This window comes from Pogona vitticeps, chromosome 1 (genome assembly GCF_051106095.1).
Source record: "Pogona vitticeps strain Pit_001003342236 chromosome 1, PviZW2.1, whole genome shotgun sequence".
NCBI classification, from domain to species: domain Eukaryota; kingdom Metazoa; phylum Chordata; class Lepidosauria; order Squamata; family Agamidae; genus Pogona; species Pogona vitticeps.
In genome coordinates this window covers 168,475,218-168,501,609 of record NC_135783.1, presented here as the reverse complement: position 1 = coordinate 168,501,609, position 26,392 = coordinate 168,475,218, and the positions used below count along the sequence as shown (strand labels likewise).

The 26,392-nt window shown below is 44.1% G+C and overlaps 1 protein-coding gene and 1 long non-coding RNA gene across 7 annotated transcripts in view; one reads left to right on the top strand and one right to left on the bottom strand.

Annotated features, from left to right (window-relative positions):
* The window catches only part of LOC140706060 (uncharacterized), a 45,766-nt gene that overhangs the window by 4,343 nt on the left and 15,031 nt on the right, over positions 1-26,392 (bottom strand). For all 3 annotated transcript variants that reach the window (XR_013537754.1, XR_012085792.2, XR_013537753.1), the window contains exon 2: positions 5,252-5,304. This is a non-coding gene — a long non-coding RNA (uncharacterized LOC140706060). The remainder of the gene's footprint in view (positions 1-5,251; positions 5,305-26,392) is intronic.
* The window catches only part of SLX9 (SLX9 ribosome biogenesis factor), a 150,456-nt gene that overhangs the window by 119,362 nt on the left and 4,702 nt on the right, over positions 1-26,392 (top strand). The window contains exon 6 of one of the 4 annotated variants that reach the window (XM_072995832.2): positions 659-737. The exons of 1 other annotated variant lie outside the window; for it this stretch is intronic. In XM_072995832.2, the coding sequence (XP_072851933.1) occupies positions 659-728 (70 nt within the window). In that variant the 3' untranslated portion in view covers positions 729-737. Of the gene's footprint in view, positions 1-658; positions 738-11,989; positions 21,786-22,774; positions 24,981-26,392 lie in introns of those variants that run through there. 2 more of the 4 variants (XM_072995953.2, XM_072995865.2) reach the window with 2 other exon arrangements.

The window sequence follows — 26,392 nt, the reverse complement described above, 5'->3', positions numbered from 1 at the left end:
CTGATGTGTGCTTCAGGAATAATAATATATACAATGGCACTTCATTGTGGCAGCATGAGAAACCCTGGCTGGCTGGCTGGATTATGACAACTGGTTGTCTCTATAGACACTAAGGCAGGCTAGCATTTCACTATTTTTAGTTGTGAGATACGGGGCACATACTATGGTATTGCACACTCACAGGGGCTTTTTGATTCAGAAAAAAACATTTAAATGTTATTTTCTGTCTGAAGAAATTTGAAATTAGTTCTGATGTTTTTTATATTCTTAAAAATTAATGGAATGATTATAACAAAAAAAAAAACACCACCCAAAGTAACTCCATTTTAAACATTACTTTGACCACACAGACTTCCTTCCATTATTTTAAGGTTTAGACTCTATGTGCAAATGGGCTTCATTTCACTTCTAGCAATGGCTATTTCTGGGTTTTACTGCCAATGATGGTTGTTCCTTTCAGCAACAACACACCAAACATTAAGTGTACTTGTTCTAGTATTTATTTGCACTTTTGTGGATTTAAGAAATCTGTTTATACTGGCAAGTGTATGAAGTCCATTCACAGAAATATATTTTGGTAGAAGAGCCACCATGAAAGACATGTTTGAATAATAACATATTCTTTAAGGTTTTTTGTTTTTGTTTTTTTGATGCCCAGTGTCATGCAGACTGATGGACTAGGACTCAGGAGACCTGGATTCAAACTGTTTATTGGCTGTGGAAATTGACTGTCAGAGGTGGGCACTGGTAAAACCACTCCTTAAATACCTCACTTACCTTGGATCACTATTATTAGGATCACTAAAAGACAGTTCTGACTTGACAGCAAATAAAACAAAGATTTTTACCCCAGCTACTAAAACCGTACATTACAACTTGATTTTGTATTGTATTTGAGGATTATTGTTAGATACATACTATAAGAAAGATGTGCTTTTTATATGAGAAAGGGACACTACTTTTGAGATATTCTGTATTTTTCCAAAAGATAAAAGATAAATTGTGTGGAATCAGTGGCTAAGTTAAGGATTGTTTTTTGAAAAACACGTTAAATTTTATGATAGTCCTGTTGAATAATTGTAAGCACAGCAAAGTTAATACAGTTCACAGTGGGGGAAATTTATCACCTCACGCCCCAAAATTTTAAATGGCCTGATTAGGTAAAGGTAAAGGTACCCCTTGACAATTTGTCCATTCTTGTCCAACTCTAGGGGGTGGTGCTCATCTCCATTTCCAACCCATAGAGCTAGTGTTTGTCCGAAGACAATCTTCTGTGGTCACGTGGCCAGCGCGACTAGATACAGAACACTGTTACCTTCCCACCGTTGTGGTACCTATTAATCTACTCACATTTTTGCATTTTGCATGCTTTTGAACCGCTAGGTTGGCGGGAGCTGGGACAAGCGACGGGGGCTCACTCTGTCGATTTGATTTTACAACTGCAGCTCTTCTGATCTTGCAGCACAGAGGCTTCTGTGGTTTAACCTGCAGCTCCACCATGTCCCTATTTAAAATGGCCTGATTAGGAATAACAGTAATTTGTTGACAAAAAGAGACAGACAGAAACCCCTTTTCCTGCCAGCCATCTGTTTCACAGAAAAGGCCATTCATGCCTCTAGAAGAGTCTATAGACATTTATTAGAAATCATTCATGGGCATCAGATAGGAATGATGAAAAAAAGTAGGTCTGGAACAAAAAGAGACTGAAAAAGTTCCTTCACCAAGCACAGAGACAAGGCCATCTCAGTGTATTACAAAGAAAGAAACTGGGATGCTCACAAAGTGGTCTGGAGTTGTTCCTAAAAGATCCAGGCCTTTAAAGAACGAGTCAGCAAGTACTGCCTAAAAACAAACCATAGTTATATCTTGTAAGCACGATTAAGAGAAGTAATTTGGCATTAATGTTTACCAGTGCTAGACAGAGATGTGAAGAAAAATGAGAAAATGGAAAGAGCAGAGACAACATTTCAAATAGACCAGACAGATGACCAGGTCATGGGTTTTGCAGGAGAGAGAGGGTCCTCCTCCATGTCTGTCTCTCTCCTCCCCTGCATGTAAAGAAGTGCCAGGTGTCTGGTGCGCCTTTAACCAGAACTGGCAGGAAGATGGGATGTGTGGAACTGTAGGGCACAAGGTGCATGCCATGGGGTGAGGCAGGCCCAAGTACAGTGGGCATGTAAACAGGGCACAGCTCAGACGATGACAACAGTCATGGTAGTTCTCTCATCTCCAGGGGCAGAAGACTGTGATCCATTTCTGCCCTTTTTCTCCTTGTATGACATCATGGTGCAAAGATGACTCTGATATGCCATTATTTGCTAATAAAAATCTCAAGTTTTTATAGTTTTTGTCAACAGTAACATCTGTCTCTCTTTCCTCTGATACAGCGCCAAATCTTTCGTCTTCAAACAATAACAAATTCCCCTTCAAAGTGAGGGGCAAAGAATTCAAAATATTTCCATAACATTTAGAGTCAAAGACCAGGCCATCTGGTGCTAACATTCTCGGTATCATAGATGGGGGTGAAAGACCCAGCCCACCTGTGGCTCCCAAATCTTTTTGCCTGGTGTAAGTCTTAGACAGGGACAAAACGGACTGACCTCATGGGGTCTCCCAAGTCTCTCCATACCTTGGTTGTGTTCCCTCCATTGAGCCTCCCTCTGCTGCCATGCTTTATATTTCTTTCTTTCCTCTCTTTCATTTGACCCCAGTATGGGGGTTTCCTGTACACCCATTTTCCACTCTTTCTTCGTGTATTCTCTTGGGACTTTAAATTACACCCACTCTCCTGTTCATGGATCTTCCTATACCAAATCCACTGGGTCCTCCTTTTCAGCCACTCTCTCCATCCAACATACTTCCCTCTCCTCTATCTCTACCAACTGCCCCCCTCCTTCCTCCCTTCTCTCTTCCTTTCCTGCCAAAATAGCACCTTCTCTCATCTCTGTTCCTAAGTCGAGTTTTTAGAACTCTCTTATTAACTCTGACAGCTATCCCTCGCTGTGTCCTCTTGAAGAGACTGACAGTACACATCTGGGGTTGCTCCCAGTCTCACAAAGACTTTGGGCTATTGTTCTTGACTACAAGACTGAATATGGGGAACAAAAAAGTGAAAGGAGTTAAAAGAAAAAACTAAGGCTTTGTATCTCAGAAACAGAGTGAGTGATGGAATTGTCAGGAGACAGGACAAAGAAGCAATGGCTCTGGGTGGACTTTAAAATGAGGAGTTTATACTGAGCATGAGATGACAATGAGGCATCCATGTAGAAATATCAGAAAAGAGTGTGGAGATGTAAGATTAGATAGAGTGTGGATGTTATAGAGTAGAGAATTAACCTCAGTATTAGGAGCATGTAAATAGCTGGAAACATGGGAAAAGCAATGAGCCGGGGGGGGGGAGGACAAAGAGAAAAGCCAAAAAGAAAGAAAAGAAAAAGCTTCTACCTGTGAAACCAATAAAAAAAAATTAGAAGTAAGAATAGAACTGGCTGAAAAAAGAATCAAGATCTAGGACACAAAGGGATTCAGGCAGGAAGGTGATAAACTGCAGAAAGATTGTGAAAGACTGTGTGAGAGAGAACCAATTGGTGTGCTGTCCCCTCCAGCCCTAAAACCTGAAGGGTTGGCTAAAGAGAGTGGAAGAGTAAGAAGGTGCAGAAACCTCTTTATTTAGGAGAAACAACAGAGAGGGAAAGAAGGAACAGTGGCACTTAGAGAGAGAGAGAGAGAATAGAGAAAGGCATACATAACTTCCCCTTGGGAAGAAACCATAATTGCAGCTTTCCAGGCAAGAAGGTTTGGGAACCAAATATAGGTTGGGCGTTTCAGGCATGGAGTTAGCTGCGGCTGTCTATGGAGCCAATTCGTTACTACCTCTTTCATGTTCAGTTAAAACCCAAGAAGGGGACATTGATATTTTAAAGAAGGTTCAAAGCAATGTTTTAAGTACCAAGTTAGATAAAACTGAGCTGTCAAATATTTCTACTATGGTTTAATAAACCTGTTGAAATTAAACTTGAAGCTAGTGATTTGGTGATTTGAATGAAGGAACTAGGTTGGAAATGAGAGGGGGCTTGCAAAATCTTCCAAAAATTAGGTCATTAATGAGAAATTAATGAGCACCACAGGAAAAAAGCAAATGAGAGAGAGGTCAAGAATGGAGCTGGGGGACAGAAAGTCAATATGCCAGGCAAAGTTGATGGGAAGGTAAGGGATAAGCAAACAAAAAAAATATACAATTTTGCCTGTGTGGTTGCAGGGCTACATGCAACAGAAGGCTTCTTTGCAGTGGAAGTGTCGCAGCCCATGTTCATGAGATAGCCGCCATCTTCAAAGGATGAAAACTAAGGAGCCACAGAAGCTATAGCTGCAGATCAGATTTGGAAGCTGTCAGCATTCATACACACAGTTTTGTGGGGAAAGCCCACCAGAGTAAAGGAATAAGATGAGACATACAGCTCAAGAAGGTAGTGTTCTGTAGTGGTAGTGCCAAATTGGTAGTGCCAAATTGTGACATCACATAGTATAAGGATTTCCTTTGGCTTTAGACCTGTCAGCAACAGCTCACAACTGAGGTATACTGTTGGGGATCTGTAGGGGCATGGGGAAATCCATCAATCTCCAGGGATCCAGTGTTGTAACATGGATTGACAGCTTCCAGGGTAAGGCAAGTACTGTGCCCCCTAATTTGTGGACCATTACCACTCCCTGAGTCCCTTCCGCCAGTCCAGTACCCCCAAGCACATGTATTGCATTTTAAGAAAATACTGGTGTGGAAGGGATTGTCACTCTCGAATTGGCCTCCTCAGCCACACTAGACGCTGTTCCAAGTCCTCCATACAGAGCACGCTACCATAGTCTTTCGAGACTGAAGGATGCCTACTACTACTACTACTGATGTAATTAAAGTAACATGCATTCAAATTTATTTAAAATCACAGAATCTACTCCTTGGCTTCTTTCACCCTCAGAGCTGCGAATTACATAGCTGCTATGGGGGGGGGGGCTTACCATAAACATCTTTGGAACCATGCCCTACCATCTTTACAGGCAGCTCCCGCAGAGCTCAAACCACAGGGTCTATCATTTCACCAGGAGGCTATGGCCTTTGCACACCGGGAGAGAGTTACTGCATGACACATTACTGAGGCAGCCTCAAAACACCTAGTTACAGCAGTAGCTCTTCTAAGACACGCTTGGCTGCGGTCCACCAATATCTCCGAGGACTCTAAAATGAGAATTGAGGACCTACCTTTTGATGGTTCAGGATTGTTTGATGCCAAAACAGATGACATCCTAGAAAACCTACAAAAGATGAGAAAGACAGCACGTTCTTACAGTGTTCAACCGTATTACAAAAATCAGAGATATCAATGGAGATGCCAGTACCCTAACCAATCATACAAACTGTTCTCAGGAAAACAAAAATACCGCAACAGTCTACTTCTTATCAACCCCAGCAGCATGACCAACATCAGCGCTTCCCGTAAACATTACAGGAAACCTGAAAAAAAGTCCAAGCAGAGTCTTTGACTTCCCAATCTCTTCATCTCCACACCATCATACCACCCGTCTTGCCCCCTTTTTCCCTACTTGGACACATATAATCACAGATTCATGGGTGCTCTCCATCATCGCACATGGATATGCAATAGAATTCCTATCTATCCCACCTCCTCGAGTCATTTATACCTCCTCCTCCACCGCTCTCAAATCAGAAATTCAAACTCTATTAGGAAAATCAGCCATATCACCCGTCACTTCAAATCCGTCAGACCCTGGATTCGTCACCAGATACTTTCTGGTCCCCAAAAGAGACAACTCTCTACGTCCCATTTTAGATCTTCAGGACCTAAATTTTTTCATCCTTCACTGCCATTTCCTTATGGTGACTTTGGAATGCATTTTTCTGTTGCTCCAACATGGGAACTGGTTTTCAGTCATCGACCCGAGCGATGCATATCTCTATCAGATGCGACCACCACAAATTCCTCCGCTTCTCCCTTGGGCGGACTTCATTTGAATTCAGTGCCTTACCATTCAGACTATCAACGGCACCAAGAGTTTTTACTAAGTGCATGCCTTCTTATCTTCGAACCTGCGGGATCTCAGTGTTCCGATACATAGACGATTGGTTGCTGGTGGCACACTCCAAGGACCAAGCACTAAGGGACATCGATGTCACTCTGTCCCTACTGAGAAATCTAGGTCTAAAGGTCAACCTCAAGAAGTCAGTATTGATCCCCTCGCAAAGGGTAGACTATATTGGCACTGTTCTCTACTCCTGCCACACCAGAGCCTTCCTCCCTCATGAGCGTGCGCTCAAGATACAGTCTCTTGTGCAACGTTTTCACCCTCGGGCATATGTAACTGCCCATCAAGTGCAATGATTACTTGAGCTCATGGCTTCCACTACGTTGGTGATCAAGCATGCAAGTTTGAAGATGTGCTCCCTATAGGCTTGGTACCTGGCCCTATTCAACCCTTTTCTCAACATGCCAAAATTGCGCCTTCAGGCTACCTACAAGCTGGCCAGCCAACTTCAATGTTGGATCACTCTGACCAATTTACTCACAGGTCGCCCTTTTGCACTGCTTGTCTTAACATCATGGATAACAACCGATGCCAGTCTTGTGGGCTGGGGAGCACACTGCGGAGATCTTCAAGTGCATGCCATGTGGTCACCAAAAGAAAAGCTTCTCCACATCATCAACCTGGAGTTGTTGGCCATTTTCAAGGTGTTCTGTGCTTTCCTTCCAGTCATTGCTGGCACGGCACTCCAGGTCACCATGGACAATACTACAGCAAGGTATTATATCAACAAGCAGGGAGGCACACACTTGCTTCCCCTCTTGTACCTAGCTGTTCAGTTTTGGGAATGGTGCCTGGAACATCACTTCTCATCGGCAGTGCACATTTCCACTCAAGACAATGTCTGGGTGGACCATCTAAGCAGACGGATGCACAAATGGTCTCTCAATTACAATGTGCTTCTCAGCATCTGCAAATGATGGGGTCATCCTGTAACAGACACTTTCGCATTGGAGATGAACAGAAAATGCAACAACTATTTCTCGAGAGCAGGAATAGGCACAGGTCTTTAAGAGTATCTCTCATGGTATCGTGGAGCACACACCTCATATATCTTTTCCCTCTGATACCTCTTATCCTACGTGAAAATAAAGCAGGACAATGCCAATGCAATCCTGGTTGCCCCGTAATGACCGAGGTAACCATGGTTCATGATACTGACTGCTATAGCCTCCCAATCAATGTGGCTACTGTGTCTTCCTCATCTCCTCATCCAAGACTTTCAATCCCGACTTCCAGTCTCTACATCTGACGGCTTGGAGAATCGTACCTCAATAAATAATATTCTATCCCACTCGAGGAAACCTTCCACTAATCAGCTCTACACTTATGGCTAGCTTTCAAAAACTTTGCAACAGCATGTGATCTTCTATTGGCGCCAACTACCCTGAACGCCATATTGCTTTTCTATCTTATCTGTTTGATCATCACCTATCTTTGCCTATGCTGAAAGTATACATGTCAGCTATTGTGGCGCACCAACCCCAAGATTCTGACGCAGCTTTATTATTTTGGCACCCTACATTGAAAAGATTCCTCCATGGCGTAGCCCACCTTAATCCCCCAAGACCATCCCCTACACCTCAGTGGTTGCTACATACAGTTTTGAGGCGTCTGTCTCCCACATCGTCTGAACCACTGGCTACTGCTACAGAGCGCTTGTTAACATTCAAAGTTCTGTTTCTAGTGGCAATCACCTCCGCCCAGAGGGCATCAGAACTGGCAGCTCTCCGTGTTGATCTTCCCTTCCTTCAATTTCACCCGGATAAGGTTACCCTTTATCCTGATGTTTCTTTCCTTCCCAAGGTTTCTACTAATTTTCATGTTCTGCAACGAATCATTCTGCCTACATTTTTTCCTAAGCCTTCCACTGGTGTTGAGAGATCACTTCACCTTTTGGATGTTCGGTGTGCTTTAGCCTTCTATGTTAAAAGGACTGCTTCCTTTAGGAAGTCCAAGTGTTTGTCAGAGGACAACAGGTTTCTCCCCAAACGATTTCAAGATTGATCGTCCAGACTATTTGTCTTGCCTACCAATTAGCTAAGAAGCCTATTCTGGACCAGGCCAAGGCACATTCCAGCAGAGAGCTGGCAACATTCACGGCCTTTCTCAGAGGTGTCCCAGTCCAAGATATCTGCAGGGCTGCCACCTGGGTAACTCCATCTACTTTTACATCCCACCACCGTCTGGATATGCATGCCAAGGCAGATCCAGGCTTTGGATGTGCACTTCTGTCTTCAGTGTTGCCATGTCCCTCCACCTTTGAAGGTAAGCTTGTCAGTCACCCATTAGTGTGCATTCACAGAGACCATGAAGAAGAGAAGTTACTTACCTGTAACTCTGGTTCTTTGAGTGGTCATCACACATCCCGCCCATTCTCCTCTCTGTCCGTCACGTCTGTCTCTCTTTTTGAGCAGCAGCAGAATTGGGGAACTGAGGTGACCGCTAGGACAGGTGGACCATGTGGGCTATGAGGGGGGCGGTCCTAGTGATCTTTCAGCTCCAGAATATTCTGAGGCCTCTGCGCATGTGCAGACTTAACCCATTAGTGTGAATTCATAGATGACCACTCGAAGAACCAGAGTTACAGGTAAGTAACCTCTCTATTTAATTTATGCATTTTTTTTCAATAACAGTATTGGAATCTACATTGAAATCTCTTTCAATTGACAGCTTTGCTAAGTTACTCAAACTTTCTTGGCTCATTGTAGATCTCTGATATGTTTTGATTAATTTAAGTTTTGAGAAACTTCTTTTATAACTGGTGGCTGAAACAGTGATAGTTAAAGAGATTCTTTACTTTACTTTTACTTTATTTGGATTTATACCCCACCCCTCTAGACAAGGTCTACTCTGAATGTCACAAGAAAGGTAGTCAAACTCTCTTGCAGCTTTCACTTGTACACCCACTGAAGCATATCTGAAGCTGTCCAGTTAGCAATCTGCTCATTGGGATTGACTCATTGCGATACAAGACAATTTGGCGCCAAAGGTAATTAATTTCAGTGATCATAGCTGCAGCATTCAACTCTGTATACTTAGCACGTGTGTGCTGAATTTGCTCACTGATAAAATCATCTTTTCCCATCTCCAACAATGTCTGGATCTGCAGGAAAGCAAATCACTACTGAAGCGTATTCAGTGGTGGGATTCAGCAAGTTCGCACCGGATCTATAGCTGTTCAATTGCTTTCAGTTGTTCCCTGTGTGTTTCTTGTACTATAGTGAAGCCAGCATCACAACTCTGCTCACCAGGCATCTTCTTACACCTTCCAACTCTTCTTTCTGTAGAAATGTTGTACGTTATACACATCTCAATTACCTTTGACACTAGGTGAGATCAAGACGGCGGACTGGTAGCTGGTCGGAGCACTTTCTCTCCGCCACTTTGGTCTGGTCTTTCCTCTTTTCTTCTCTTTTCTAATTACGTACTTTCGCTTCACTTTTTCTATTCACTCATTTTATTTTCACTCTATTTAGCCTATTTAGTTTATTTTTCAGTTCGTACCTTTTCTTTATTTGCTGAGTTTCTCTTCCTGGTTCCTGTCCTGCTGAGATTGCTACAGAAGCTGCCGAGAGCTGGAGGGCACGTAGGGAGGCAACTGACCTGGCTTGTCAGCGAGGCGGAGTTTGGTGTCGCTGGAACCTGTGCTGTTACTATGGGGGCCGGGAGAGCCTGCTTTTCGCTCTGTGGAGGCTGGAGGTGATTAAGCCCTTGGAAGACCATTGTGCTCGGCGGGCAAGGCACTGGTGTCTTGGGAGACGTGGCCCAGCGTGGAAGGGTCCAGAAGAGCTTGCCGGTTCGAGAGCTGGAGCCCCCAGAGGCTGCGGACACTGTTTGGAGGAGTTGGGTGAGCCTGAGTTTAGGAAATTAAGGAGGGCTGAGAGACTGACCGGAGCCTGGGAAATCTGATAACGACTGGCTGTGTACTCTCTCGGGGGTTCTTGGAGGGCCAGATTGGAACTGTAACTCCACACTATCATCTATGGCCACAGAAGCCCCGGTTTCAGCAGTGGACCCTTTCAACCTTCTATTGCGGAGAGGCAGCACAGGTATCATGCTTTCAGTGGCTCTCCTCTTGTTCCAGCTCTTTTTAATGCTATATCAAGCATTCCCTCTGTCTGGGTGGGGGTTCCTGCCCTCATGAACTTGAACTCATACCCAACTATCACTCTGAGGAAAATAAGATCTGCTGCCAGTATGCTGAGGGACAGGACTGACTGTGTGGGGGGAGAAGCTTGGGTTTATTTTCTTTGCTTATTCACTATGTTAATTTTTTTCTTTGTTTTCTTTGTTTTATTTTGTTTTATTTCGCTTGTTTTCATTAGTTTGTCCTATTTTATTTTTTATTTAATCCCTTTGAAACAAATACATATTTTTAAATTTAATATTATATTTATTTAAACTGTATAATTTGAATTTTATTGAATTGTCTAATTTGGATATAATTTAAAGTTCATTAGATTTCATACATTGATTTTATAAATTAAATTCTAGTTATATGAAATTATTTAGATTAAGCCTTGTTTAAGTGTATTATGGATTATAATTATTTAATACGTAGTTGTATTTTGTATTGTGATTGATTAATTTAAGGTGTATTATGTATTATGATTTGATATTTGGATTAAGCTCTATTAATTTGCTCACTGTATAGTATCCTTTATTAATTTTGTGCTCTTTTTACTTTTCTTTTCTGACATGGAGTGGAAGGCCTGCCCCCCCCCCCGTGGGGGTCCACAGAACATCCAAGTGATTACGGGTAGAGGGAGGGATGGCAATGGCACATTCCCTACTCGTGTCAAAAGAACGGTGAACAGATGCTTGAAGGCTGTTCACTGTTCTGGGTCTGTGACCAACTGCCAGTCCCAAGGTAGTCAGATCAGCCGGCCCTCCAGTCTAAAACTGGTGCTGTTAAATGCCAGGTCTGTGTTCAGTAAATCCCAGATCATTCAAGATCTTATTCTGGAGCAGGATGCAGATCTGCCGTGCATGATTGAGACCTGGATGAGCGGGGAGGGGGGAGTACCCTTGACCCTGGCCTGTCCGTCTGGTTATGCAGTCCAACACCAGGGTAGACTGGAGGGGCGGGGGGGGAGTAGCCATTGTTTATAGAAATACTCTTGAGAGTACTAGGCACTCTACTGTGGTAAAGCCGGGTCTTTTTGGAATGGGCAATCTGATACAGGTCCAGGGCTGCCATACTAACCCACTAGCTTAATGATCTTCTGCTGATGGGGAGGGTAGGCATGTGTGACTGCACTAACATCTTAGGCCTCTTTCACAGTATGGCAGCTGAGCTAGCCATTCCACTCCTGGGGAGAAAAATAGCTTCCTCTTCTTCTGAGCATACAACCTGACATGGTGGCAGGCACTTATCACCTTCCAGAAGACAAGCTCAGCACCCTCCAAAAAGCCACTGCAGCATTGCTGATGCAGCAAAAGTGCACCCTCAAGAAACTCCAGGCACGCCTGGGCTATCGTAATGCCTGCAGGGTAGTGGTCTCCAGCCGGGCCTTCTGTGCACAGCTGGCTAGGGTGGCTGTTGGGGTTAAAAATCCACACGGCCACATCAGATTAACTAAGAGTGTGAAAAGAGACCTCCTGGTCTGGCTTGCCTTCTTGGTTGAATTTCATGGGGTTGTTTTTTGGCCAAAAAACAAAACAAACAGAAGAAAAGATGGTGTGCATAACAATGGCCCCAAGAGTGGATGGGGATGGGAATCCTGGTGTGACAACCGGGCAGTAGTGGTGATGATTAATTACCAGACATCTAAGTCTACAAGGGTCAAGACGTTAGTCTGTAGGCTTGTACTTCGATGCCTATCAGCTAACATCAGCTTTTGAGCCAGGCTAATTCCAGAACTCGATAATAGTATTGCTGATGTCTTGCTTTCAGAACAAGAGATTCCACCAGCTGGCACCAGAGTCAAGGAATGAGCCAGACATATTTCTGAGGAATCTGTGGAGCCCTGGAAATAGGATGTGATTTGGGGTGTATTTAACTCAGTGGCACCTGCTACTCTGAAGGACAGCTTCTCCATAGACTTTTTAATGACATGCTTCAGCCAAGCAGGGCATCCTCCACACCTCCCTGCAACTGAGCAGGCAATTTTGGAATATCTATCCTTCCTTCACTTGAGACAAAAGGCTACCAAGATGCTACGCATACATGTGATGGCCATTTCCTTTTTCATCTGCTGCAGGGCTTCCAGGACTCCTGAAGGACTTTTCTAATTAGGAGGCCATGAAAGGACAGGATGGGGAATTCCCCAGATAAACCGCATGCAGGATGTGTTGCTGCAAGGGGGGGGCACACAGCATCTGCTGCCTTGGTATTCCAAAACAGACCAGCAGGGTTGCAGCACTTCAACTGTCCTCTGCCCAACTCACGCAGGTGAGCTATGCCCAGCACAGTCAGTGGAGTGTTTCCTCCACCACTGCCCAGCCATTGAGGGACCACTCCCTATCCATACTGATGGCGTGCCACTCACATGTTACCAGTTTGTAGGAGTGATGCACTCAGCCCTTGACAAGACTTTTGCCTCCCACTCCTTCCAGATAGGAGTGACAACAGAGGCAGCAGCCATGGGCTTGACCATGGAGCAAATTCAGGGGATCAGGAGATGGCATTGCAAGCTTATCGGAAATATATACAGTGGTGCCTCGCTTAAAAACGCTGCTAAGCAATTTCATCGACATAAAAAAGCCCATAGAAATGCATTAAAACGCGATTAATGCGTTCCTATGGGCTTAAAACTCACAGTTGAGCAAAGATCCTCCATAGCGCCACCATTTTCGGTGCCTCTAAAGCGAGGAATCCGTGCCAAAAAACAGTGGGCGGCCATGTTTTTTCCCGGCGGCCATTTTGAAACCGCCGATCAGCTGTGCAAAAATGGTCGCTTTGCGATGATTGGTCATCGCAAAGTGAAAATACCCCATAGGGAACATTGCAAAGTGATCGCTTTTGCGATCGCAAAAAGTCCATCACAAACCGATTTCGTCGCTAAACGGAGCAATCACTATGCGAGGCACCACTGTATATGAACGCTGCAGGCATATTACAAAATCCTGCTTCTTCTTCGTGGCCTCTGTGAATACACACATATGGGTTTAGTCTGCGCCTGCGCTGACATTCTCGGAGCATTCCAGAGCTAAAAGTAACAATTTTATGGGATGATCCCCCATGAGGCACAAGCTCCTCTCACCCAAGATTCCCCTCAGTTCCTTTTTTCCGCCGTGCTGTAAAGTTCTACAGAGCATAGAGCTATTTCCACAGGGGTTTTTCCCCTTAGCTTATTGATCAATTCCTTCTCAATTATCTAATCTATGATCCCCCCCCCCGTGAGTTGTTTTCTTTTTTGCTTGCCAGCTATTTGGCTTACCCCCCCCCCCCCCGCACACACACACACACACACTTCAACTGTTTGCTTCTTTCTCCTTTCCCGCCTTTTTCGGCCTACTCATTTTGACTCTCAGGCACATTAATGATTTTTCTGCCTGAGTAAGCTACATCTTACCCAGATAGGTGCAGGCCGCAGTAGGGGACCCGACAATGCCAAGGAGTCCTTAAAATCGAAGTCTACATCAACAGAGGACTCCTCGCCAGAGGCTAGCAAATTTGCCTCTGAGGAGACGACGTGCCAGCTCTACCTGCACAGACTTCGGATCGCCTGACAGCCTCTCTGCTCCAACTGGCCATTCAGTGACTGCGCTACCGTCCAGTCCGGCTGTGGCCCTTTTAGCCCTACATGAGGGCGGGCATTTGATGTTCCAGAGTTGGAGCTTAAGTCTCTCTATCTCATGAGGAGAAGAGAGTGAAGAGGAGGCATGTCTCACCACACCCTCTCTATGAGCAACCATGAGAGAGACTGGTGAATCATCGATGGGGCTTGTTCAAGGGACCCTGCAGGAGTTAGGGCTCTGTCGCCCTGTCCCTAGGAGAAGAAGGGCCTCCTGTTGTCCCGGTCACCTTCCCTGACTGTCAGTGATTCCTCCTGACATGGGAAGCGCCTCTGTGTGTGAGTGCCACACACCAACCCTCCTTCGTGCGCCTGCTCATGTAGCTGCGACTTCTGGAGGGAGCTGCACGCCGAGGCTGTAGATGTGCCGGCAACATATGGTAAGGCTTGGGTTTTCCCTTTGGGGATACAATGGGCCCCTTCAGCTCCTGCGGCTAGCCCTGCATGTCAGTGCTTTGCCTGTCTGGGGTAACACCCTTGGGTGTTTGGTATATTGGGCCTGATTTATCAGAGGCCTTGTTCACGTGGCTGCTATTTCCAAACCAGGTGCCAAGGCAAAAGCTTTCTGGCAGCATTTGACAGCCCTAGTTTGCCTCTGAAAGGGGGGGGCTGCAGCAACTCCCACCACTAGCCCTGCTAGTCAGTGATATTCCTGCCTGGGGTAGCACCTGCTGGTGGCTGTTAATTTGGCACAAAACAGCCCTCTTTATCATTGGGCTCACTCACAAAGTAGCCTGCGGCCCTGTCTCAGCTGCCAGTGCCCGCATAGGCTCATAAGGAAAGGACTCACAAGGGTCCACCCGAGAACCCTGCTGCTGTCTGGTAAGTCTGGATAATTTTCCTCAGGTAGGTCTTGACACACTGACAAGGTTGCGTAGGGCCAGTCCCTTTTGTTTGGGATAGGAGCTATGAGCTCTCGGCCACCATCACCATCCCGCTCTACCTGGCATCGTTCTGAGCCATGGGCTATGGAGTGCTTTATGCCTCCACATGCGCTTTACAGATGTAGTGCTCCCTCGAACTCAGCTCCGGCATCATAATGTTTGGATCCTTGATCAAACCTGCTGTTAACCCATTCAGGTTTGAGACTCACATGAGTCGCTGGGGGGTGGAAGAGTTTCCAACCAATCTTCCTACACCCCTCTCGGTTGTCGCAGATGGTCGCACTCCTTTACTGTCAACAGATGAGTTCTTTGGTCGGCGTTGTTATTTGTTTTTGATCGCCGTGTAGCCACGTACTACTCTGCCATGAGGGCTTATCACCACTTACGGAGTTTGATTCTGCCCACCCTGCAGGTAGCTCATGTGCACGCTTACAGTTCAGGCCTTCTGCATCACTGGGAGGCACTGTTGCAGGTGCATCACGAACGCACTGCTGCTCAATACGCCTGAAAGCCAGTGTCTAAGCAACTGACAGGTTAAGACCTGCCATTTGTTGGTGTATGGCTTTTTAGCCAGAAAAATGTTATTCTTGATAACCTGCTCAGGCTCTAGAAGGTGACACATTTATTGTACTGTAACATCTGCAAGAGCCTGAAGATGTTCCCATCAGCCTATGGCATTCCGGGAACGTTAAAAGCCTCAACCCCAAAGTTACCAGCTGCCGCCCCTAGACATGTGGGGAGGCAGTGCCTTGACCGGCAGAACTGCTGGTAGGACTGCAAACTGAGCGGGCTCTTTACTTCTATGTTGTTGACCAGTCAGTCCGTTTGACTTCTTTCTATCGTAGCTACCAGCTTTGCCACTATCTTCGATGTACGTTGAATCCATTAGGATCGACCTCAACTTGGAAAAGATTTTTGTTCTTTTTCTCTACCATACAACACTCTGGCAGGAAAGATGCTTTCCAATTCCAATCCATCTCGTGTCAAGGCCCATTATGATCGAGCACGACCGGTCCTGGCTTCGAATCTGCCAATTCTGGACATAAGCTCGGATCTCACTCCTTGAACGAATCTCCCTCCAATATGATGCGATCCATTATCATCCTCTGTCACCTTCAGTGTGCTTCTTTTCATTCGCACAGCTCACTTCTCGGTTAACCGCATCCCGTCTATTGGGAATGGAGGAACCACCTTTTCCAGACCCAGCCATCACTTAGCTGAGCACTTACACTAACTATGCTGAAGCTAATAAAGGATGCTTGCACCAAGCCACTTCCTATTAAAGACCTAGGAAGAATGTATCACAGGTACAAGGTACGAGGAAATGACATAGAAATTTTGGGATGACTCCAGTCCCATTTCTATCATCGTAGAACAAATTTATCCAAAATGAGAAATGATTTCCCTGAAGCCTACTAATAAGAATACGGAAACATTGATGTCTTTGGCAGGGAGACTTATTCCCTTCATTCACTTCTGCTCCATGTGGCCAACTATCAATCACAATAGGCGCCTACCTGGAGCAATTTTGGTCTCAAATTCTACCTCTCTTGAAATCCATTAAAACAGAGCTTAGAAATTCTTGCTGTGAGACCACGACTCTAGCAAAGCAACACAGGATTGCTGCTTGACGTGCAAAGGGCTTCAACTACTGTCGCATCCTTAGTATCTATAGAAGGCTCACCTAGTCATGATCCACTGGCTCATCAAGGACACATAGGACAGAATTGAATGTCTTCCATTACATGGTACCAGTCTCTTCAGTCTTAGACTGGTGACACTAGAAATATTATTATTATTTACACAGAATAGGAAAACAGCTAAATTATATATGGGCTGACAGCCCTTTCATCCCTCTTTCAGTTCTACCCATAGTCCTTTGAACCATATCTGGAGTTTCAGCCTCCCAGACATTTCGGTTCATACAAGAATGTCACCACATCTCTCAAGGTTACGTTATATAATTGTCTTTGTTCCCCTTTGAGTAACGTTAGACTCATTCTTTTTGTCTATATCCTCCAGGAAGAGACCTCTGCCTCCTGGGCAAACATGCCATAATCCAAGTTCCTACATCTGGCTTATGAATGGCTTCTACTTCTGTGCTATTATATACATAGAAAGGACGGAGGCATCCGTCCCATCCTTGGTCTCAGAAATCTTTCATGTGTATTCTACCATAAGTTTCAGATTCCAGCCTCAACACTATTATCTAATCAGTAATTCCTAAGGTTTCACTACCATTTGATTTTTCAACATCTGCAAGGTCTTTCAGATGGTACAGGGCATCAGTTTGATAATAACCTTCCCCTGCGAGATATGGACATCTACCTGTACTGGTACTATAGCTATGTTTTTCTTAAAAAAAAAAAATACTAGCAGTCATCTCCCCAAATTCATGACCTCCACGGCTTCAGTGCTAAAGCGATCCAGACTCAGCCTCGAACCACTCCAATTGTGGTATCTTTTCTTTTTGACCAACTAGAGGATCCCTAATCCAAGTAATTGCAAGTTCGGTTCTATCACCATTGGAAAGTATCGACCTTCACTGTATTCACTGGGGTCCGTACACCGACTACAGGTTTTATTGCTCCTGTGCAGGTGCAGATGGAAACACTGTCGTGGACCTATTCATATGGCAGTGGACAGAGAATTTGCCATAACTCTTCCCTCCGATACTTTTCATTCTACAGAGAATCTTCCATCACCATCATTCCTAATCAAATGCGATCCAAATACCTCCTTGAGGTGCTTGGTCCTAGTTCGCCTGTCTCAGATCGATATAGACAGACACATGTCAGTTCCCTCTGGTTCCTCACCTCCTGACTTCCATGAACTTGGCAACCTGGGAAATACTCCCACTTTGGCATCAGTGCTCGATCGAGCTCAAAAACCATGAACTCGATGTCGATTTGTAAATAAATGAAATCTTTATTAAATATAATGAAACAAAGAACTACCTTACCAACTTTCTTAGAAACTGTTGCCTACTTGGCTTTCTGTTTATGCTTTAAAATGTTATATATCTGCTATTGTTGACCATTAACCAGATTATTCTGGTAGGTAGGACTTTTGTCTCACTCTAGGGTCAAACATCTTTTCACAGGACTCAGTAACACCCGTCCTCCATCTAAACGCGTTGTTCCTCAATGGTCTGTAGATTTCTAAATTCACTCATGTGCGTGCCATTCGAGCCCATTTTCTCTTCAAATGCGAAATTACTTACTTTGAACAGCCTTCCTAGTGGCTGTCATATCTGCCAAGGGAACATGGGAAATAGCTGGATTGTGATTCGATCCACCTTTTATTCAATTTTCCTGATAAAGTGACTTCCTACCTTAATGTCTCATTTTTGACCTATTCGACTAGTTTTCATGTTTATCTGTGCTTCATCTTACCATCATTCTTCAGATCACCATCATCTCCTTTAGAGCACATGCTCCACAATATTTATGTAAGATGCTCACCAGCATTTTCTCTGGACACTACCAGAGCTTCTAAACAGATGACAGGCTCTTTTGATGCTTTCATTCTTTCAATTTCAAAAGTCCAGTTTCTTCCTATCCATCTCTAGATCGATGGTCCAGGCTGTATCTATGGCTTGCCAGCGGTCAGACGAGTCACCGTCTAATCAGCTTTTGCCTCGCTCCACGGAGTGCTGTCTACCTCGGCTGCATCCAGAGTAGAATCAAGACTCTCGACATCTACCGTGCACCAATATGATCCATGCCATCTACCTTTGCAGAGCAATACTGGCTACACGTAGGTACATGCAATACCACTGGATTTGGCAGAAATGTGTTGGCATCCTTCCTACCGTGACGTCCCACCTGCCAATAAGTAAGCTTGCCAGTCACCCATATGTGTGTATTCACAGAGGCCACGAAGAAGAAAGAAAGGTTACTTACCTGTAACCATGGTTCTTCGAGTGGACCTCTGTGAATTCACACTACCCACCCATCCTCCCCTCTGTCCGTCACGGGTATCTTATTGTTGTATAACTCTCGTGCCCGGCGGACAAATTGCAGGAACTGAGGGGAATCTTGGGTGGGAGGAGCTTGTGCCTCATGGGGGATCATCCCATAAAATTGTTACTTTTAGCTCTAGAATGCTCCGAGAATGTCAGCGCAGGCGCAGACTAAACCCATATGTGTGTATTCACAGAGGTCCACTCGAAGAACCATGGTTACAGGTAAGTAACCTTTCTTTTTTAGTCTACAGTTGCAAGTAGAAGGAAGAAAGTGTGGATGACTGGGCACAGCATCATCAACTGGGCAGGACAGTATGCAAACTCCTTAGAATGGGGACAGCTACTTGGGTTCAGTACTGTGCTGGATGTTGCCTGGTTTGGGAAGAGAGGCATGTGGTACGAGGAGTTTGTACCAACTATTTGGAACAGGGGCCACCAGACATGCTGCTCATCCAGCTAGGTGAAAACATCCTCATCATCTGCAAGGGGTTAGACCTCACTCTAACCATGAGAACGGCCCTCCAACTGATACATGATTGGTTGTTCTGGGTTTTTTGGGCTCTTTGGCCGTGCTCTGAAGGTTGTTCTTCCTGACGTTTCACCAGTCTCTGTGGCCGACATCTTCAGAGGACAGCAACCTGTGCTCTGGTGTAGTTGGCTTGGGAGTGCAATATTTATGGCTGTGAGATAGGCTTTTGTCTTTTTCTGTAGATGGGTGATTAGTGTATATTGTTGTGGGTGTATTGTTGTGCTAAGGGGAAGAGATTATCTGTTCCTGTGGTTGATGGGTGTCATTAGCTGGTCTTTTGTGTGTAGTGATCCCCTGTCCTTGTGGGTGGGTAGAGTTCGTTGACCTTTTGCACGTAGCATGTTTGATAGCTGGGAGCCAAATTTTGTTGAGCTTCATACTTTCCTCTTTTTTGTTGAAACTGTGCTTGTGCTTGTGGATTTCAATAGCTTCCCTGTGCAGTCTGACGTAATGATTGCTGGTGTTGTCCAGTACTTCAGTATTTTGGAATAGAATTTCATGTCCAGTTTGTTTCAGGGCACGTTCAGCTACTGCAGATTTTTCTGGTTGTTTTAGTCTGCAATATCTCTCATGTTCTTTGATTCTGGTGTGGATGCTTTGTTTTGTGCTTCCAATATATAACTGGCCAAGGTATCCGGTATACTCCTGCGGTGGTGAGGGGGTCCCTTCTGCCCTTTGCTGACCGTAACATTTGTTGTATTTTTGTGGTGGGTTTGAATACTGTTTGTAGGTTGTGTTTTTTCAAAAGTTTCCCCATGCGGTCCGTGACCCCTTTGATGTATGGCAGAAATACTTTATTTGTGGGTGGCTCTTTTTCTTCTTCAATTCGGTGTTGTTTTCTAGGTTTGATGGCTCTTGTGATTTCATTTTTGGGGTAGCCATTTGCCTGTAGGGCCCAATTCAGATGGGCCCTGAGTTCAGTGCTGAGAAACTGAGCTTCACAGTTCTGATTTGCCCGGTCTACCAGTGTTTTGATTATGCCTCTTTTTTGCTGTGGATGGTGGTTGGAGTTTTTGTGTAGGTACCGGTCTGTGTGGGTGGGTTTTCTGTAGACCTTGTGTCCCAGTCGGAGGTCAGTTTTGCGTAGGACCATGACATCTAGGAACGGGAGTTGGCCCTCTCTTTCTTTTTCCATGGTGAATTGTATATTTGGGTGGATGCTGTTGAGATGGTTGAGAAATTCTTCCAATTTTTCTTCACCATGACTCCAAATTGCAAAGGTATCATCCACATATCGGAACCAGACTGTGGGTGCGAGGGGTGCCGAAGCCAGGGCCAGTTTTTCAAAATGCTCCATGTAGAAGTTTGCTATAACCGGGCTGAGGGGGCTGCCCATGGCCACTCCATCTGTCTGTTCATAGAATTCATTATCCCACTGGAAATAGCTGGTCGTTAGGCAGTGTTGGAAGAGGGCCTTGATGTCTTCTGGAAAGATCTGCTGGATGAGTGTCAGGGTGTCCTTTATCGGTACCTTAGTGAACAGGGATACTACATCAAAGCTGATCAGTCTGTCCCCAGGGTTGAGTTTTAGGGTGCTGATCTTGCTTATGAAATGTCCTGAGTCTTTGATGTAGGATGAGGTTTGTCCAATGTGGGTCTGTAGGAGGGTCGCTAGGTGTTTAGCTCATTCATATGTTGGGGAGCCGATGGAACTTACAATGGGCCTGAGTGGGATTGAGTCCTTGTAGATTTTGGGGAGTCCATATAGTCTTGGTGGGAGAGCTTCTGTCTTGCAGATGTGTTGAAGGATGTTGGGGTGCAGGGAGGAAGTTGGAGTAACATGATTGTTACTCCAACATCCATGTTATATGCTCTGATCTCCCTCAAGAGATGGACATGGAAGGGGGCCAAAGAGGGTGGACATTACCTTGCAGAAATTGACCAGGGCAGTGGAGCACCTGGTGACAACCTAGGGAGGAAGCTGGATCAAGCACATGGACATCTCAAATAAGATGAACACTTTATTCCACCTGGATGAGGTGCACTTATCAAATCAGGGTCATGAAGTGTGGTTGCAGGACATCAGGAAGGTCTGAGGGAATTGGTTGCAGAAGCAATTGTCTGGCAGGAGCTGAGCTTGGCTTGTTTATTTATTTATTTATTTATTTATTTATTTATTTATTTATTTATTTATTTATTTATTTATTTATTTATTTATTTATTTATTTATTTATTTATTAACTCCCCCCCCATCTAGACTGAAGTCTACTCTGGGTGGCTAACAATAATAGATAAAATAAAAACAATATAATAAAATTAAAAACAGTAGTAATAGGCCTTCTGGTCATGGTTGGTATGGAATCCCTAAATGGGAACTGGGAGGGAACCTGGGCTGTCCCAGTTTCTATAGGACAGTTTGCCTCTGCCCCCTGGTTGGCAAGGAGCCACTGAGCAGCATACACCTGCGTGGCTCCAGGAGATCTGCCATTCTCAGTGGTCTCACAGGAAGGGCTCTGTGGAGATGGTGGGTGACACTGGATGGCATTTGGGACCCCTGATGAGCAGGATCAAACCCAATGCTCCACCAGGTTAACTGCTGCTGTAATTAATAAAGTTGTGGCCTTTTAAATTCATTCTCTGTCTCTCTCATTTAGGGGAGGGGGCCAGGGCCTGCTTAGCAGTAGACCAACAACTAACACTCATTTTCATATCCATACAGACAATATTCTATCAATTAATATACAGTTTTTCACAGCATGATGTATAAGCTTCTAATAGTACTAATAATCCAATATGAATTGATAACATTTGTGATACACGCCAAGATTTTAGAAGCAAAACTTCATTAGCTCATTTGGTCTGTCCCAGCTCTGACTGCTGATCTAAAGCACAATTTCAGGAGGAGTGATACTTATTTGCAGCTAGCAGCTGAGTAAAGGCTAATTAGATAATCTGCAAGACAATGTGGACAGTGCAAGGGCAAAAAGTCTGTTTCTCCATTAAACCCTGAACAGGCTAGAGTGTTCAATCTCAATATCCAGTTGATTTCCCTCCTCATTAAGGACCCTTCCTTACTGTGGAAGGGAAATCAACTGGATATTGGGACAACATCCACAACTCAAAATTTGAAATCTCTTCCTAAATGGTTGAATTTTATGAAGTGACTAACAATCTATTATTTCTCAAGTTATTCAGATGTTGGTTGTTCTGGGTTTTTTTGCGCTCTTTGGCCGTGTTCTGAAGGTTGTTCTTCCTGACGTTTCGCCAGTCTCTGTGGCCGGCATCTTCAGAGGACAGCAACCTGTGCTCTGCTGTCCTCTGAAGATGCCGGCCACAGAGACTGGCGAAACGTCAGGAAGAACAACCTTTAGAACACGGCCAAAGAGCCCGAAAAACCCAGAACAACCATTAGATCCCGGCCGTGAAAGCCTTCACGAATATATTCAGATGTTCTTGTATCTCTGACTCAAGGTATCTAGAGGTCTTACCTATATACAATTTATTACAGGGATACCTTATAGCATAGATCAGTCCTTCAGTATTGCAGGTAGTGAACTTCTTAAAGTATTTCTTGCTAATTTGTTGATCTCTAAATTTTGTCGTATGAAATGTATTCTTACAGTGTGCACAATGGCCACAGGGATGGTGTCCTTTGAGAGGGGAAGAACCGGGCAAATTAGAGGTTTGTGGTGGTAATCTACCTCTGAACTCATTCTTAACTAACATATCTCCTAGGTTACTTGTTCTTCAATCGATCAAAACCTTTATTGGCATATTTTAATTGTTGTAAGCCGCCCAGAGACCTTTGGGTAGAGTGAATGGCATATAAGTTAAATAAATAACTAAATAACTAAATAACTAAATAAATAAATAAATAAATAAATATACAAAATACCTAGATGAAAACTGCAATTAGAAAACTTGAATGCAACTTTCTGGTACTATATCAAAGTTTGTTTAGATTCAATATAGTTTTGCTATTTATGCACACTCTCCACCCTATTCTATCTTCTTCTTCTTCTTCTTCTACTACTACTACTACTACTACTACTACTACTACTACTACTACTACTACTACTACTAATAATAATAATAATAATAATAATAATAATAATAATAATAATAAACAACTTTTATTGTCATAATTAACCCAATGATTACATCAGAAGAAACCTGGCCCAAGGAGGGAGTGCTGGTTCGAAATGTGCTATTTTAGCCTGTTCACTATGTGTGCTATGAAACATGCTAGTTTCTCCAACCTGTCTTCCACCCTGTTGTTAAACAGAAAACGCATTGTGTCTATATCTGACCACCCTTTTACCTTAAGCAATATTGGGCCCAGATATTGAGCGTAGGATTCAGAATAACGAGGGCAATATAAACACATGTGTACAAGTGACTCAATTCCTCCCAGTTTACAGAAGCTGTTCCTATCATTGTAAGGAATACCTGAAACCTGCCAGATAATACTGCTGAAGGCATTACATTAAATCTGGCCAGGGAATAGGCTCTGCATTTTTGAGGTGATTGTAACAGATGATAGTATAGGGCCCTCTGGCCCAGTGGTTCTTAACCTTTGTTACTCAGGTGTTTTTGAACTGCAACTCCCAGAAACCTCAGCCAGCAGAGCTGATGGTGAAGGCTTCCAGGAGTTGCAGTCCAAAAACATCTGAGTAACAAAGGTTAAGAACCAGTGCTCTGGCCCTTCTTAACAGGAATCAGGTGGCTTAGGGGAGAACAGGTCTTATTTGCTGCACTTAGGAGATCCTGGAATTCAATGTCTAATATCCTGCATTTAATCAACTGAAATGCTTCCTTGTGGGGCAGGGAGCCAAGTGATTCCACTGACAGGCCTATTAGTGAGATTTTCTTTTAAATATAGGTAAGCTCTCTAGCAATGGTTGGTTCTTGGAAAATGTGGTGTATAAACTGCCCTCTTTGAAGTTATAATGGATCTTCAACCAATATTTGATTGATCTCAGCCATGCCTGAGTTGCTACCATGTTTTGGCCAGTCTCTAAACAGAGGGCCGCATATGGTACACAAGTTGGTACTTCCAGGATTTTCCGCAGGAACATAGATTGGATTTGTTCTAGGGAATGATCCCAGGCCTTTATCCATAAAGATATGCTGTACAGCAACTGTGGAATAATCTTTTCATTAAACACTTTTAATGCAGGTGGTACATATTGTGTTGCTATTTTTTGGTGTAGGATTCAGGTATACTTGAAATGAAATGTAATGCCCAGGTACCTGAGGTGTTTAACCTGCTCAATCTTTCTTCCTTCAAAAATCTACTTGTACAATTTCCATTGTCATGGTTGAGATTATGTGGGTTAAAAGCATGTATGAAGATGGGTTATATAGTTGTGAAGAAATGTAAAATGGATCCATATTGGTTCTAAGAATGATTTTGTATGATTGGAATGTTTTTCTTCATGAGCCGATGGGAAAGTTCCTTGTACCAAGCCATGTCAGGAGACGATAAGGCATGAAGACACAACATGTTGTCTAGATCCGGATTGAGATGAAGAGAAGAACAACACCTGAATTTCTCCTGGGAAAAGAAGGTGGGATGAGAATGGACTTTCTTAAACGCCTATTGGTCAACACCTTGAGAGATGAAGAAGGATGGTGCAAGGAAGTAGAAAATGGAGTTTGTGCCATGTGGACTGTTCCTTAATCTAGCTTAGGAGCCATTTTGAGTCCCCCCCTTATGTTAGTTTGGAGGGAATTGGAAATATAACTTATGTACTGCTTATGCAACAAAGTGAATATCTATACAGACTTTTGTTTTCAATTAAAATTATTCTTAAAATCCTTAAGAATGGTCTTTTGAACAGCAAGTCTACTGAGCCTGCTTCCAGGGAGATTGTGAGGCCACAGAATGCTACAGAGTCCTATCTGCCTGAGCTTTGATAGATCTGACAACTACAAAGCTCATGTGTGTGTTCTTGCTGAACTTAGTTAAGTGCAAGCAAGTATCTTTTAGGATAGACTTGTGAGAAAGGATCTGTAATTCTTCCCGACTGAGGTCATTTGGACTCTACCCACCTCTCCTTGTTACTTCCTTGGTTGCAGTAGGGCACTTGTAAATCTTCCATTCTTTCAGAGATCGGAGATAAGCCTGCTTGATTGGTTACAGCTGTGGATTAGCCCCTGGCAATCAATCAATGCAGGGCTTCTGAATGACTGCTTCCTCCGGAAATGACTGCAAGCAAGCAGGAGGTGGGAAAGGATCAAGTTAATGAGGGAAGGAAGATGTGAGAGACCGAGGGCTTCATCAACCTTATTTAAATGTATGGAGAAAATGGAAGGAGGGGGGGTGGATGAATGTGTGTGTGTGTGTGTGTGTGTGAGAGAGAGAGAGAGAGAGAGAGACTGACTCAAAACTATGAAAAAGAACAGCCAAGCAAAAGAGAAAGCTTGAATTAAGGCAGGGGGGCGGGAAGGTTGGCTTTTTTTAAGGTGCTATCTAGGTTTATCATTGCTTTCCTTCCAAGAAGCAGGCATATTTGAATTTCGTGGCTGCTGTCACCCTTTGCAGGGATCATGGAGCCCAAGAAAGTAAAATCTGTCACTGCCTCCATATCTTCCCTTTCTATTTGCCAGGAGGTGATGGGACCAGTGCCCATGAGCTTAGTTTTTTTTAGGTTGAGCTTCAGACCATTTTTTGCGCTCTCCTCTTTCACCCTCATTAAGAGGTTCTTTAAGTCCTCCTCACTTTTTGCCATGCTTTTGCATAGTCAATGAAGCAGAAGTAGATGTTTTTCTGGAACTCTCTGGCTTTCTCCATAATCCAGCGGATGTTAGCAATTTGGTCTCTAGTTCTTCTGCCCCTTCAAAATCCAGCTTGTACTTCTGGGAGTTCTCGGTCCACATACTGCTGAAGCCTACTTTATAGGATTTTGAGCATAACCTTGTTAGCGTGTGAAATGAGTGCAATTGTATGGTAGTTGGAGCATTCTTTGGCACTTCCCTTCTTTGGGATTGGGATGTAGACTGATCTTTTCCAATCCTCTGGCCACTGCTGAGTTTTCCGTTGATGATGATAAAAAAATTACACTGGTCCTTTGATATTGGGCTGTGGCACCAGGGTAAGTGACATGACCATTAGCCTGGCTTGTTCCTTTTTGCACACCACACATAGAATGATTAAAGTGCTAGGGAAAGGCACCCCCACAATTCTGTTGGCTGTCTCTAGCAAGCATGTAATTGCTAGCACCACTCTGGCAGCAGC